Source organism: Rhodnius prolixus, unplaced genomic scaffold (genome assembly GCF_049639745.1).
Source record: "Rhodnius prolixus isolate KJV_2025 unplaced genomic scaffold, Rpr scaffold_5, whole genome shotgun sequence".
In the NCBI taxonomy this organism is placed as follows: Eukaryota; Metazoa; Arthropoda; class Insecta; order Hemiptera; family Reduviidae; genus Rhodnius; species Rhodnius prolixus.
Window position 1 is genome coordinate 36,791,205 of NW_027411624.1, and position 16,201 is coordinate 36,807,405.

Here is a 16,201-nt window from a genome sequence, read left to right on the forward strand (position 1 = left end):
AAAAAAAAGAGGGTTTAAGATGGCCACATAACTTCTGAAAGCCGCGCCATAAATTCAGTTCTTATTAAAAGAATTTTAAATAAAGCCATTTGATCTTCCTTAAACAGATTCACACTTCATTGAACTCGGAATTTTAACAAAATATTTAAGTCTAATACTAAAAATTAGTATTAAGTAAAATGGACTTTAGAGGAACTTCTTACTTCCACCTCTCCTTCTAAATTTCGCAAAAATGAATTTTTGAAACACAAGTTAACTGAATTCTCTCCAAAATTATAAACAAACAAAAAATCACACCATGTTAAAATTTTTGTGTTCCATTTAGCTTCAACAAATATATTCTATTGTCAAATTCGACAAACTTGATTGCGATTGTACTAAATGTTTTATTTTTATTATTTCTAGTTTTCTTTAATATTTTGGTATTTTAGTTCTTATAACTTTTTGAAAATGATTCATTCCATCCATTTCCTTTGAACGATAAATTTGTAAATGAGTGATGCTCAGACAATTATAATTTAAGTCCAGACATTGAATTTGGGACGACTGTAGAACTTTATATGGCCGACAAAATGGGGTGCTAACGCTTTGGATTAAGTAATCCTCTTAGTTCCTTACCGAAACTTTCCTCAGCCGAGCTAGTTTCCCATACAATACACTGGAACAATATTCTAGGGTTGAATTCAATAAGCAAAAGCAGAAAGAATGAAAATATTAATGCCGGTTTGAAAAATTAAACATATTTCATAAGATGATAAAATTAAGTAACTGTTTTAAAACAAATTATATAAATAAAACAAAATATAAGTAGCGAAGATAATTTGGAACTACTAGGTGTCTGGAAAACAATATTATGGGGGAAAAACAGATAATTTAAATGTACCAATAAAGTTGTTCGCAAATATTTCAAAAAAACTCAGTTAACTAATGAAATGTCCCCCGTCCTTGAATAAATTTGGAAATGTGAAGAAAAACAAAAAATTAATAAACTGGTTTACGTTTAAGGTGAAGGTGAAGGTAATTTACAAAAAAATTTCAGTAATCGAAGTGTTTCTCAATTTGATGATTGATACATTTTTTTTCTTTTTAATTGCAGGACAATTACCAAATTGGCTACAAGGTGATTTTTACAGTATTGGACCAGCGTTGTTTGATTTGAACAAAGAATTTACGGTTAATCATTGGTGCGATGGCTTTGGTGTTGTTTATAAGTTCAGTATAAGGGACGGTAACGTAAGTATAATTTCTTATTTACTTATATTCTCCTTATTTGTTCCAAATTTCTCATGGAAATGAATCATGATTGCTTCAAGAAATGAAGATACGTCAGGAATTGAAAGGATGTGACAGTACCGAAGATTAAAGAAACGAAGTTCCTCGATAGAACTATTTTGAAATCGTCTCGATGGCTCAAGTGCATTCACTAACATCAAATTAGAGCAAAGTGATTGGGATAGCTCTATCTCTTCTTCAAACTGATATCATGCTTATCTCAACTACATACAAAGTACTGATATCAATGACTGTATTTGTACCTGCAGGTTTTTCCTTCCTTTTTCCCTGCATTCTTATCCCTACACCTTACCCTTTCTTGTTATCCTCACTTGTTTGAAGTGTTGTACATTGATACTTCGAATCTTTTTTTTTTTTTACATATTTAGCGTAATAAAGATTGATTCTATTCTATGACTGTATTTGTACAATCATTCTGACATTGGCTAAGCTTGTAAGATGCGCAGTTTTGTAGATCAGTGTTGTTATAAGTGGCGATAAGCACGGTTTCAATGATACAGACTACCATTTCCGATGCACATTGCTCTACGATTTGACGCAGGACTAGTTTTTGAATATTTATTGTTATAATAGCCTATGGTAGCTCCTTTGATCATAAATTATTTGTTGCAAAGTTCATTGCTTGAACAAAGGTATTCTTCAGTGTTGTCTCATCATTATTATAACGTCTGAATCTCATTACATGAGAGTTTCCGTGGCTTTAAGTCCAACCAGAGATACCACAGACCAAGTTGAATGATATTCCTTCTCTATGTTCAACATCCTCAACCATTCTTAATTGAAGAAAGGTTTAGTTAATCTTCAAATTGGGTAGATAGGGTTTGATTATCTCCTATCGCATTCTACGGTTGGCACTATAGAAAAAAATACGGCTCAAAATCCGTGCGCAGTCCGAAGTACATATAGTGGTTTAGTTAGTTGTATTAAAAAAAGTAACCACAGAGGAAACTTACAAAAAATAGGACCCCACACCAAAGTTTAACCAAGATTTAAAACAAAATATCTTTCAAAAGAAAGAACGATTATTGACAATTTCAGCCATAATAATAATAATAATACTTTCTTTTAGAATAGTGAATCAGTCATCAAAAACGATGAAAATATCTTTCAACTCTACTGACAGTGGTTAGATGAATCAAAATTTTTAAATAACATTATTGTTTATTGTTGTTCATTCTTTTTGGTGACTGAATCATAGTTTCATTAGGATGAAAAAATAATTGCCATTTCAGTCGAGTAAACTTTATTTAGCCGAGCTTTCGACCTAGGGACTAGGTCCATGAATAGACAAGACAGAAGACACATCAACTCTGGAATGTAAAAATATTACTTTGTAAACTAGCCCTGAAGATGACCTAGTCCCTAGGTCGAAAGCTCGGCAAAATAAATTTTACTCGACTGAAATGGCAATTATTTTTTCATCCTAATTATTGTTTATTTAAAACAATGTTCATAAACTGCTATTTATTTGCAAAATTTACTAATTTTATTTAGAACTGTACCAGATAGTGTTTTATATTTAAATTAGATTTTTTTTTTTTTAATTCTAGGTAGAATTTAAGAAGAAATTTATTGAATCAGATGCTTATAAAAAAGCTAAAAAAGTTGGCAAACCAGTCTACACAGAATTTGGTACAAAAGCCTACTCTGACACTACAAAAAATCTGTTCCAGAAATTAGTTACCAATGTGGTATGTAGAAAAAATCTTATTTATCAACAGTGATAATCAAAATCTTTCATTTATGTGGCTTATAATCTTTTAAAAATGGAAAATTTAGGCAGTTTGAAACTGTATTTAAAGATAAAATTGTTTACAAAGAGGTAAGTTAGTTTTGCCTATATAATTAGTGATTTACTCTCAATAATTGGCGTTCCAAAACCAATTTATATGAGCAGTTATGCAGATATTTTGTATGAACAATTATGACTTTTTTTTAAGTATAATTTTTAAACTTAAATAGTGCTTAATTCCACCTCATTTGTTCACTATTATGTTTCAAAAGCTTTAGAAATGTGTACACATTAAAATAGTACAGCCTGGAAAATCGTTGGTTATCCAGGAAATAATGAAACATCACTATTTCCGTTTCATACAGACAGAGAGAGAGAGAGAGTTTAATGGGCACTAAAATTCACATGGATATTACGAGTCTGAAATTGCACGGACAGTTTACCTTTCTATCAGTTCCCCATATAGTTGTAAAGAGCTACGTCGAAGTGAGCACACCGCTAGCCTATTGTGTGCTCATTCTATTTTGCTTTGAACTAGCGCTCTTTGTTCTTGCCCAATAAATTATGTAAATAGCCTAGCCACATACAAATATATTTTACATATTGCATAATAATCTCCAAAAATAGGCAAAAAACTATTTAGTTTTACATCACAATTGTTTATTTGTTTGTCTACATATCAAATATTAACCTTTCTATATTGTGTACATTACTCGTGCTGGAATAGTTTTGTTTATATTCATTCTAAGCGATAATAACAGATGAAGAATAACAGTATTACTTGGTTTTTAGGTCAGAATTTTTGGATCACTTACTGCTTATTTTGAAATGTTTATTAACTCTTTCTTCCTTGCCCATATCTTACCTATGCTTAATCATTACTGAATTCATTTTCAATATTTTGTTTCCCAGTTCTTTAATTCTATGTTTTTCAAGCGATAATCTCCATACAAACAGACATTGGGCGCCCTTCCAAAATATCCATCTTGCTTTTATTTTTACTTTTCACTTTGTTGTTCTAAGTGTTTATGTTCCATTTGAACATTTTTTTAGTACAAATGATATACTTCTACTTACTATGTTCAGGTCGTTTATACACTCAATAATGTTTGACACCATCTACATTTATAAATTAATTGTGTTTTTTTTTACATAGTTAAATCACTCAAATTATTTCTTTGACAAAAGTTTCGCAGTTTGTTATTTATTTGGTTGTGCAACAAAACTTAATACTGTTTAACGAGTGTAACTAAAACTTCTATGTCACAAATATAGTTCTTGTTCTATAGCACAAACCAAGATGTTCAACGCAGTTTACTTTAACGCGCAGTCATGGATAGGAGCAGGATTACACAATTCAGAAAATCGTTGTTCAAGGAGACCTTTGGACATCCCAGTGCAACAGCCTATAATGGTTAAATTAAATTCTCGCAAAATTAATCATGCGCGTTTTTTAAAAATAATCCAGATTTTATTTTCAATTCCAATTACTGCCCAATTAAATTGAATGCAGTTACGATTCTATTATTGCTGTTAATTTCTCAACCTTATTACGCTTGTTGTAAGCATACATATAGTAAGCGTAATATCTAATTTTCTGGAATACACTTACACACGCTATCCATTTCTTTCCGCCGAACTTAGTTTTGGAACTGCCAATTAAGTAAAATATTTGAGACAGCATTTAAAATTAGATGCTTCTGAGTTTGGTCACTTGCTGTCTGAATAGAAGCAACTAATAGTTTTCCCGCATCCGGTTATAGTTTTTTTTTAAAAGGAATTTTGTTTGTAATTGATTTAAATTAATATAAATTTACGTTTCCATTCATGGTCTAACAATCACAATAATGAATACTTTAACGCATTAAGCTGTATATTCATGTAGTAAGTGATTCTATAAATAGTTCAAAGCATCTGTATACATTGTGTAAAATTCATATCAAAATAATTCTATGTGTGTATAGATAATAAAGACAGTGTGCTCCATTGTTCTAGCCAAAATATTCTTCAGTTAATCATTCTGATCAAATGCGAAGAAGAGCTAAACCCAGTTTATCCTGAACGATCGGTTGCATCTCTTTTAGTCACTAAACTATATCCTCCATCTTGGAAATGTTTCTGTAAATGGTATATGATTAATTCAAATATTACTCTAATAAAAGTCATTTTCCGATTTTATCACCCAAATATTTCGGATAATCCTGGAAATAGTGCCAAATTAAACATTGCTTTAAATGTGGCCTTAGAAAATAATTTCATGGTTGTCAAGGATTACTTCTTTTTTACTCTGATTTTAATTTCTTGTAATCTCGTAACTGTGTTTACTATTATCTGTTAACTGTCTTAACTATGAACTCCTAACTATTTTCTCTTATTGTATACATTTTTTCTTCAAAATTATGGTTTAATTATGGTATTTTTAATGTATGATAGGAACGTTTCAAGTAGAAGTGTATAAATGTATTTAGTGTTCGAGGTAATCGCTTCCCTCCTTTCCACCAAAAAAAGAAGTTGTTTAGGAAACTCCTACTTTTTCAAATTCGGATTGTGATCCAAAATTTCGGTTCTTATTGGGAAAGTTTAACCTCACCCCTTCCGTCAGGACTAAATTAATTTTCTTCGGAAAATGTTTGGCGTAAAAATGTTGATTTAGGGAAATGATTGATTTATGACGAAAGATTTTTTGCTGTGTCAAAGTATCAAATTTGATCTGTATCTTCTTCATAAGAGCGAACATGAAATTTAAAATAAAGAATTTCTTACCGTTTCAAATTTCATTAATAAATTTTTAAATATTAACTGAAGTAACGCTAATATTCTATTAATAATAAATATAAAAGAAAAACTATTAAACACGTTTTACATAAAAGGGTAACGAAGCGTTTTATCAATCTTAACGTTAAATCAGTAATTTTCCTTAGTTAAAAATTCATATCAAAATAATTCTAGAAAATTCTGCCTCAGTTTTAGCCATTAATTTTATTTTATGTTTATACATGGCTGCTTTATCTACTAGCGTACTTTTCAATAAGAAAAGCCATTAATAATCTTGTTGTTAACCTATTAATTATATTAATAGATGCCAGAACTGACAGACAACGAGGCAGGCACCATTTATTGTTTGGGCAAGACACTTTACGTTGGCACTGAAAGTCATTATAAAAGAAAGTTGGATCCACAAACTTTAGAAACGGGAGAAAAAGTAAGTTAAGTAACTTTATTTTTATTATTTATTAAATTATAATGAAGAAAGATTTCCATTATTTAGTAAATTTAGCGAATTTGAACTTTTCACTGCTGCTGTATTTTTGTATAAAAATCCTTCAAATGTGGAGAAATATTTATTTTGTTCAATAAATATTTGGTAATCAGGGTGTCCATCTTTTTAAAATAGTGAATTATCACAAAAAGTCCAGAAGAGTGCTGCACCCGAAAGGGTTAGGGGTTAAACCTGTCTCCTGAATTTGAAAAAATAAAAGTGTTACAATAATTTGCTATAAATAAAAGTAATTCGAGCGTAGATTCCTGGTCTAAGTTCGTTTAAATGGCTCAGCTTTCTTCCAGTTTCTATAGAAACATGAATCTACGAGGGGGGGGGTACCCAAAAAAAACCGGAATTATTTTTTAAAAGCTATTTATTTACAAATTTTTTACAGAACAACCTTATCCCCTTCAAAATACTCTCCGTTACAACTAATACATTTGTCCCACCGGTGCTTCCACTGTTCGAAACATTTTTTGTAGTCATCTTTAGAAATGGCTGACAGCTCCTTCTTCATTTTTTTCTTGACCTCTTCAATGTTGTCAAATCGGTGACCTTTCATGCCCTTTTTCATGCGTGGAAATAAGAAAAAGTCGCACGGAGCCAGGTCAGGCGAGTAAGGTGCGTGGGGCAGCGGAACCATGCCATTTTTAGCCAAAAACTGTGTAACAGAGATGGCTGTGTGTGCAGGTGCATTGTCGTGGTGGAAGAACCAGTCTCCTGTTTGCAACCCTTTTCATCCCCAAATCTTCCGTTAAAATTCGCTGAACCGAGTTCCAAGATAACCCACTACTCTCTGACAGTTGATCAATTGTCTGTCGACGGTCTGTGAACACCAGCTCTCGAATTTTTTCCTGTTTGCAACCCTTTTCATCCCCAAATCTTCCGTTAAAATTCGCTGAACCGAGTTCCAAGATAACCCACTACTCTCTGACAGTTGATCAATTGTCTGTCGACGGTCTGTGAACACCAGCTCTCGAATTTTTTCAACATTTTCGTCGATTCGGGCAGTTGATTTGATGGACGTCTAGAACGAGGTTTGTCATCAATCGACATGTCGCCATTTTTAAACCGAGTAAACCACTCGTATACTTGAGTTTTTCCCATAGCGTCATCTTTGTAAGCTGTTTTCAACATTAAAACACTTTCAGCAGCATTTTTGCCGAGTAGAAAACAAAATTTCAGAGCTGCACGTTGCTCACTTAAACTTGCCATCATAAAAAACGAAAAAAGAACAAAACAGCGCTGGTAAAAACAATCACTGCAGATGAACAGAAAAAGCCAGGCAGACAACACAGGCAGGACTGAACTGGCAAGGAATTGCGCTATACACGTCTAGCGGCAGAAATGCGTACTACATAAGCTCCATGCGCGGCAACGCAATTCCGGTTATTTTTGGGTACCCCCTCGTATCTGTTATCTGCGTTGTAAACAATGTGCTCCATTCAAGGAATTAGATCTGAATTCAGATAGTTTCATTACTCATTAGATTGTCATTCTAGCCAACTAGTTTTACACTACCTTCAACAACTTCGTAGGACTTGATAGCCAGTTGAGCCGACTAGATTTCATGAATTGTGGCTCAGGAATTGATTATACTTTAATGCTTCTACTGCCCAAATTTATTGCAACGAGCCCGATAGAAAAAATATGCTAGTTTATCTAGGTTTTCACTCTTTGTTCTGTTCCGAGCTTAAGGTAATCAGTTAATTAATAATGATTATTTTATATTTTAACGGTATCTTGTTTCCCACATTATTTTGTAATTATTTTGAGATTTTAAACTTATTCTCAGTAACAACAAATTAAGAAAGTGATTGTATTATATCTTCCTAAGTGAAATAAAAGTTTTAAAATGAAAAAGTAAGGTATTTATTTCTCCAACAAAAAAACATCCAAAACGAAATCTGGTGGCGTTTCTGGTCGGATATTTTCACCTTCAACCGAATGTACCACATTATTGCGTAGGTTTTAAACGGATTGGTTAAGTTTTATTGTACACTTGTGCATCTACTTCGTTTATTTGACATATTTTTAAATAAATATTCAAAGAAGAATCCCTTTGAGTATTGTTCTGTCGTCTGGCTTAAAGTCCCGAATTATGAAGTATTGTTTTAGTGTAATTTACAGCCCTATCACTTACTTAAGAGATGAAAAAGTTGTATATTATTACTAAAACAGAAATCATGCAACATTCATACTTTCAAAAGATTCTTTGCTTATTTGCTAACTGAGTTCAGTGTTGTAGTTGATATTCCATTGAGAATCTGTTAGATATTTTTATTATGTAAGCGAGGCCTACAAAAAAACGAACAGAATAAAGTTCACTTCAAGTACTGCTTCGTTTTTCAAGTCTAGAAACTGAGAAATGTAATCTTAACAAACTTTTATCATTTTAATAATGTTTTGTTCTCATGTTTACAGGTCGATCTATCGCAGATATTAAAATTAAATTTAAGTTGTTCTCACATCTATAATGATCCAAACGGTAATGCAGCCTACACAATGGGTACTGTTCTGTCGTCTGGCTTAAAGTCCCAAATTATTAAAATAAATTTAAAAGACGCCTTACCAGGACAAGGTAATATGGAAATTTTGTTAACCTACTTTTTCTTGAATTGTGATTTTATTTTAAAAAAAAATTGGAAGCTGCAAGAATTATACTATTGTCACAAAAAGAATTGAACACAAGAATTGTTTTAAGATATTCTTTATTTATTTTTCAATACAATTTTTCACAATTCAAACTTAGTATATATCACATGGCATAGTTTTAATTAATATTAGTAACTTTATCACGCTTTTCCCCTCTCTTATCTCCCTGAGCCACTTCTGCGTTTTCTTTTCGGTCAGTTGTTGATGAGGCTCAAAATTATATGATGCTGCCTTTAGTAACTGATCGATGTGCCACCTCCAAAGCCGATCACCTTCTATTTCCTTTACTAAGTACACCCTAGTTTTTCTTCCACTCTCGTTTTTCTCTTACTCCAGTGTGCTGGATCGCTGAAGTCGTGGGCATATACGAACTCCCCTATCGCAAACTATGTGTTGTGATTTCCTTTATAATTTCTGGTTTGCTCGTGTTGGGATGTTTCTTGTTTGACTATTTGCAATGCATCCCAACGCGTGTGAAGCTCTCGTCCAAACATTAGCTTAGCTGGGTTTCTCCAGCTGTGCATTGCTCCGACGTACTGTTGTGATGCAGCTATCTATTCACAGAAATCTCTAAATTTACTTTTCTTTTGCTTTCAATCATTAGCTCCTTTATGGCTTGTTTAAGGGATTTTACTGAATTTTCTGCCGCTTCATTGATAGCGGGATTGTATGGAGTTGATATTAGGTACCTCATCCCTTTAAAAGAACAAATCTTAAAATGCCTGGCTAGTAAATTGCATTTTCAGTAACTAAAACTTTGTGAATGCCAAACCTGGCAATTGTTTCACGTATCGTTTGAATGGTAGTTGATTGGTTGGAATCGGTATTGCCTCCCTTGAGGAAAACTTCGGGTCATTTAGAAAAAGCGTCGGTTATTACCAAAAAAACATCTTCCCAAAGAATGGCCTGCAGAAATCAACGTGGATTTTATCGAAGGGCCATTCTGTATTTGACCAAGGTTTCAAGATAACTTTGGTGGCACCGGCCTTGAGTGTATTCTGTTCCTCTATCCACTGATGGCCACCAAACAAGCGAGCTACAGTTTTCATTATGTTCAAAACCTGCTTGCAGAACCTTAAGTACTCCTGTTCTTAATTGACGTGGCAGTATGATGTGGTATTCCCTTTACACCACTCCGGTTTCTATATACAGCTCAGTCCTCCGAACAAAATAGAGCTTGAGGTTTTCGCTTACTAGGAGCCTCTTACAACTCAACGTATATCGATGGGCCGAATCGGCCATTACTGTAACAACAGTAATACACAAGCAGTCTGACCACTGAGTCATGTAAGTATATGTGGAGGCAGGGACAATATGAGTAATAGTAAAGAGTTTTCTGTAGCAAGAACTAGTGTTCACAATTCATTCTTATTCTCTCCCCTCGATTGATCTCTCCAAAAGTAAGTTTTAAAAAAATCTGTAATTTCGTTATATTGTTTTGTGTGTACTAATAATTTAAGAATTTCCTTAATAAACCTTAATGTGTTTCCCAATGCCCTGGTCATAGGGATAATACAAAAACACTTACAAAAATGTTAGTACTTTCAGATAATTTCTACAAAAAAAAAAAAAACACATTATGGAAAATAATATTTTTAAAAAAGTTGTAGATATTTGTGTCTACCTCGATCAATGTTGAAAATTTCATCAACCAAGGAACAAATGGGAACACCTGTTCACTATAACCTCTCAGTGGTTTATAAGTGGCCTAACCAAAACAGGGTTTATCGTTACCTGCGAGTTCAATCTACAGATTGACTAGTAATTAGGCAATTGAAGTGGAGAAGTTTGTGTAGAAAAAGATATATTAAAAATGCTAAACAAAACATGGATAACACTTTCTATATATTCAGACTAAAATCACCACTGTTAGCCTCCCTGGTAATCAGTCACATCTATCAGGAGATGTCGATTTTTAAACTCGAAAGTCAAATTAAAGGTGCTGGATAAATTAATTTTTGCTGGTATACTAATGATAGCATAATACTGGTCCTCGTATTTTCAGATCTCAGAACTGAAATAACTATACAGGTAAAGTTCGCGGCATTGTTTCCTATTAAACTTTTTCAACAACTATTAATCACATTAAGCCTAAATTGTTTAATTTAATAGTTTGCATGTTTTACAAAATAACTCTATTATAAATTAAACTTCTTCACAATTAAGACATTAATTTGAGCGATTAAGGACGTGTCCCGTGAAGGAGAGAAGGAAGGTATTGTGGTCTTGAATTCTATTTAATGTCAGAAGAATGTATGTATAAAGTATAATTGGTTTCCCCTTAGTAATTCTATAAAGCAAATCCTATTTTAAAGTAATATTTGAAATGTTAAAGGTGTTGATACGTAATAGTGATGGCAAACAAATAGCTTCCGCAATTAATAGGTGTCTGTTAGTCTCGTAATTTTTAAATTATCGTGGTCATTGTTAAATACCAATGTTATTATTGTATTTAAGAAAATATTTTTCCAACTGGGAATAATTCATTAGTTTTCTTGTAAATTCTACAATTATGGAGTTCATTTTATCTAAGATATTCTCCTGCCTTATTTTTTCCTAAATATATACCTTTTTCGAAGGTTGACAATGATTTAAGACTCTTATTTAAGTATTTTTAATATATCAATTAGGCAGGGCTGATATTTGTGATCAATGTAAACATCATTTCTTATGTATAATATTTCATTTCAGAGTACAAGAATGGATCAGTTGTGGCCACAATTCCTTGCAGATGGAGAACCACAATATCATATTCACATAGTTTTGGTATATCCCAGAATTATGTTGTGTACATAGACCAGCCACTGTTCATGGCAGGAGTTAAACTATTAACGGCACATGTTAAAGGTCATTGCATGATTGATTGTATGGAATGGAAACCTGAAGAAAAGGTTAGATGTTTTTATGTCTTGTTATTAGTACAGTATTCCCTATTATGCCTTAAATTGTACAAATCTAAAATTTGAGTTCTCCTGGGGCTTAGCCATATCACGCTCAGGATATCCTATCTGCTTTATTTCTTAGTATTTTCCCTTGCTGTACTAAGTAAGAGAAGGTATTGTTTTCGTGCAGATTTTCGACCGTTTTGAGGTGCTAAAAAGGTTTTTTACCAAGCGTTTATTGTTTGTTTACGTTACTCAAAAAATGCTCAATAAAATACTCGAAAAGACGCAGGAAGTTCAAATTTGATTTAATTTAGTGTTAAGAGAGTAATGTTTAATGGAATTAAATGTTTACACCAGTTACCATTAATTGTCGTATGAATTATCTGAGAAAACATGACTCATATATTATGTGCTTTACAGAATCATTTTGTTGTGGTTGACAAAGAGACGGGAGATGTAAGTTCAATTCTGTATGAATCTGCGGAAGCATTCTTTTTCTTCCATCACATTAATACCTACCAAATTGGCCAAGAGGTTTGTACCTAAATGAGTTTTTAAATTTACTGAGGTAACAAATATGACATTTTTAAACATTTTTTTCCCCTTCTTGAAAAATTTAACCCAAGTTTCCAATCTATTCTTTGTTGTGCTTTTGAAATATGGAGGTTTTAATTAATTTAATGAGTATTAAAATAATCGACAAGCTAATTTCGATATTAAAAAAGTCATGAAACATTTCTAACTTGCTATTAAGTTTTTTAGTGCTAGTTCAATAGTATGTGCTTTTCCCCCATCCTCTATAAGGTAGTTGGACGTTAAACTCCGATGAAAAAACAATCGATTTCTTTAATTTTTTTATACTTTATTTTCCTAGTTTCATAATTGAGTTATCTCATTTTATCATTCTATAAGTGAGTTCATAAAATAAAAACTCGACTATATTTGTTTTATATTGAAAAACAATTGTAAACATCGAAAGTATTCAACTTCTACGTTTGTGCATTTATTTATTTATTTTAAGTACAAAATAATTTACTACTGTCTTACTTGTTAAAAAACATTAGATCGTAATTTTACATCGTTTAATTATGTTATTAATAAAGCTAATGGGTTTGTCGAGGGTTTTTTAACAAAATTAGAGAAAATTTACTGTACATGAATTGGGCCTTCTTGGTTTCCAATGATGGACTAGAGGAAACATAGTTTACTCCTTATGTAATGTTCATAAAATCATATTCCCCTAGTCCCTGCAACCAAAACAGATTTATTGTGCATTTGCACTTTGTAGCTCTATTAGGAGAAACCTCTCCTTTTTATGAGCTCCAGGATTTTGCTGGCCGTAGATGTTCCTTTCTAAGCGACGAAGATTTTATGTCGCAAACTAGTGATAGCAACCTCTATACTACCTCTTCCCAGTTACAACAATCTATTTAAAGAAATCAACTATCTATTCAATTACATCCATTTTCAGCTTGTTGTAGACGTTGTTGCGCACAATTCTCCAGAAGTTATTAAATATATGTATTTAAATAAATTAAGAAATGCAGAGTTAATACTTAAAGACCAGGGAAATGCTAGGAGATTTGTCTTACCACTAATAAAGAATATTAAGGTAAGGTAATCGTTTAATTATGTTATTAATAAAGCTAATGGGTTTGTCGAGGGTTTTATAACAAAATTAGAGAAAATTTACTGTATATGAATTGGGCCTTCTTGGTTTCCAATGATGGACTAGAGGATTAAGGTTAAAATAATATTCGTTTATTACTTTTATTAGATGAATGTTCAGATCTTAGGATTTTGACAGATTTCAATTATTATTTACATATTAGTAATAATTGAAATAATATATAATAATTAATGTAAATAATAATAATTTACATACGTAAATTAGTACCTGATTTTGGGTATCTATTTTTATTTATGTATTTGTTATTGTGTATTATTGTTGATAAACGTTTCGACATTAAGCAGTTGTATCAAGAATCATGAATTAGAATAAAATTACACCTTCTAAACACTGTAGAAATTTTATGTATTCATAACAGTAATAATGTTTGTGTCAATAGTATACTTATGTTTCCTTTAATTGGTAAATAATGTAATTTTTATTTTTTAAATGTTAAAAAAACTTTTTTTTTTGGTATTGTCCTAATGTAGTAAAGTGATTATATCCATTAGTGATATTAATTAAATATCTAATTTTTTAAACATGACTTTTAGGAAGTACCAGAAAATGAAAATCTGATAAAATGTAATAGCAATGCCAAAGCTGTCAGAAAAGGAAACAGGATTATAGTTACTAGTACAGATGTTACAGAACCAGCTTATGATTTTCCAACAGTTAATCCGGCATATTTTGGCAAGAGATATACTTACTTCTACGCTAGTGGCAACTACACCCAGAGTCAATTTAGAAATTCGGTAAGTAATTATACTGTTGACATTTTAATTATTTCAACTTTCAAAAACAAAACCAATAAAAATTAAAAAAAAAAAAATTGATTAAGCTTCATTATTCGTAAGAATTAAATCTAAGAAAACCTTTCTAGATACAATGGTAGTTTTATTTATTCAATTAATTATAAATACTATACAAAATCTTTAAAATTAAAATAAAGTGGACTTAAAAAGTTGTCTGCTTTTGTATTCTTGTATTTAGGGTATTCATTAATAAGATATTTTAAAGATAATAAATAAGTGTACTTTTTTATTTATTTCTGTAACAGGTTTTAAAAGTTAATGTTGATACTGGAGAGATTAAAACATGGAAGGAAAGTGAACTAGTATTTCCAGCGGAACCACTGTTTGTAGCAAGTCCTGGATGCAAAGCTGAAGACGATGGAGTGTTATTAGTTGGTGTTACGAATCTTGAAAAAGATGGCAAAGATTTCCTTCTGATATTAGATGCTACAGATCTCCATGAACTTGCCAGAGCAACTGTTAACGCTCACGTACCTTTCTTATTACATACAACATTCTTGCCTGTGATATAGATATTTTATTTTATAGCATTTTAGATTAAATGTTTGTTAGACAATGTTTTTGTAAGAAATTTATGTACTGTGTTCGTACTTAGAATTTTTCTTGTTATCCTCAAACAAAGGGTTTACATCACGTAATATTGTAAACATTTTTGTAATTTTGTAAACTGAGTTAAAAAAAAAGAAAGACAAAACAGAAAACGTTGTATTATACCTAACTGAAAGTAGAGACAAATTTCTATTCTGTTAATTCAGTGCCTTAATTTTCACCATGTTACTTTTTTTTTTTAAATCAGTGATTGTTTTTAAAAACAACCTTTGAACTGTAATAAAATGTATATCAGGCAACACATTTAACAAAAAAAGAAAGTAATACAAACTATTGTACAAAAAGGAACGTAAAGAAAAATGGTTAATACATTTCATATTAACTAGTAAAAAATTATTTTTTGCATTTTCCTTTAATTCCTTTTTTATAAATATGTATCATTAAAAACAGTCGAGCTTCAATTTGTAGTATCATTGAGTGGGTCGCTTTTTGATTGAAGATTATTTTTATAAACACTATTTCATTGAATAATGATGATTTTCAGATTGAAAACAGCCGATCCGCTGGATCTATCATTATCATTGGATAAAAATATATGTATATATTAATTAATAAAGTTCAAAAAGAGGTGTTAAAATAAACGTTTAAAAGTAAAAAAAAAAAAAAATGAATAAAAAACGTAAAAGAAAAATATTAGTTTCAAAAAATCTGTCCATCACCTCTGTTCTCTCTCTAAAAAATCATGATAATGTATCAAGTATAGGGGTAATGCTGGAAGAGATGTGTTCGCTTCGATGGTCGGAAGGCAAATATATAAGGCTCTCAGTACTACATATTTTACTCAAAAATCAAGTATTAGGAAAAGAAGAATAAAAAAAACAATTGTATGCGTTTCTTAGGAAAAGTCGTGAAGTTTAATGGCGGTATGATAACGTATTTAGGAAATTTAAACCAAATTTTAAAAACGGTCAATTGATGACCGGTCGTGGTAGGTTTAGTGTTAAAAAGTTGGTCACCTAATTGTGATTTGCAACTTTTTGATTGACTCCCAAGGTTCAATAATTGCTAAGAATTGTTTTAGCCAAGTTTACAATTTAAAAAAAAAATATGCATTCTAGTTTTTTTTAAAGTTATTTATTTATTTATGATATTGGACAAATTAGGTAAAATTTTGATGATGGTAAAACAAAATCGTAAGAAAGTATCAACCAAATATTTTTATAAATGATATGTTACCTAGAACTAAAATTAATTATAACTAAAACATGCTATCTAAAGAAAATCCGTATGAAACAAATAGACAGCTAGAAAAGTTTACTTCAGTTTCAACACTAAATTACA

The 16,201-nt window shown here is 31.3% G+C and overlaps 1 protein-coding gene across 1 annotated transcript in view; it reads left to right on the forward strand.

The window, feature by feature from the left end:
* Positions 1 to 15,256, forward strand: part of LOC141458156 (beta,beta-carotene 15,15'-dioxygenase-like) — a 38,891-nt gene extending 23,635 nt beyond the window's left edge. Inside the window, exons 2-10 of the mRNA XM_074135768.1 lie at positions 1,097 to 1,233; positions 2,844 to 2,984; positions 6,105 to 6,227; positions 8,712 to 8,868; positions 11,634 to 11,833; positions 12,248 to 12,361; positions 13,299 to 13,439; positions 14,051 to 14,251; positions 14,557 to 15,256. Of these exons, the coding sequence (XP_073991869.1) occupies positions 1,097 to 1,233; positions 2,844 to 2,984; positions 6,105 to 6,227; positions 8,712 to 8,868; positions 11,634 to 11,833; positions 12,248 to 12,361; positions 13,299 to 13,439; positions 14,051 to 14,251; positions 14,557 to 14,823 (1,481 nt within the window). The 3' untranslated portion in view covers positions 14,824 to 15,256. The remainder of the gene's footprint in view (positions 1 to 1,096; positions 1,234 to 2,843; positions 2,985 to 6,104; positions 6,228 to 8,711; positions 8,869 to 11,633; positions 11,834 to 12,247; positions 12,362 to 13,298; positions 13,440 to 14,050; positions 14,252 to 14,556) is intronic.
* Positions 15,257 to 16,201: the final 945 nt, after the last annotated feature.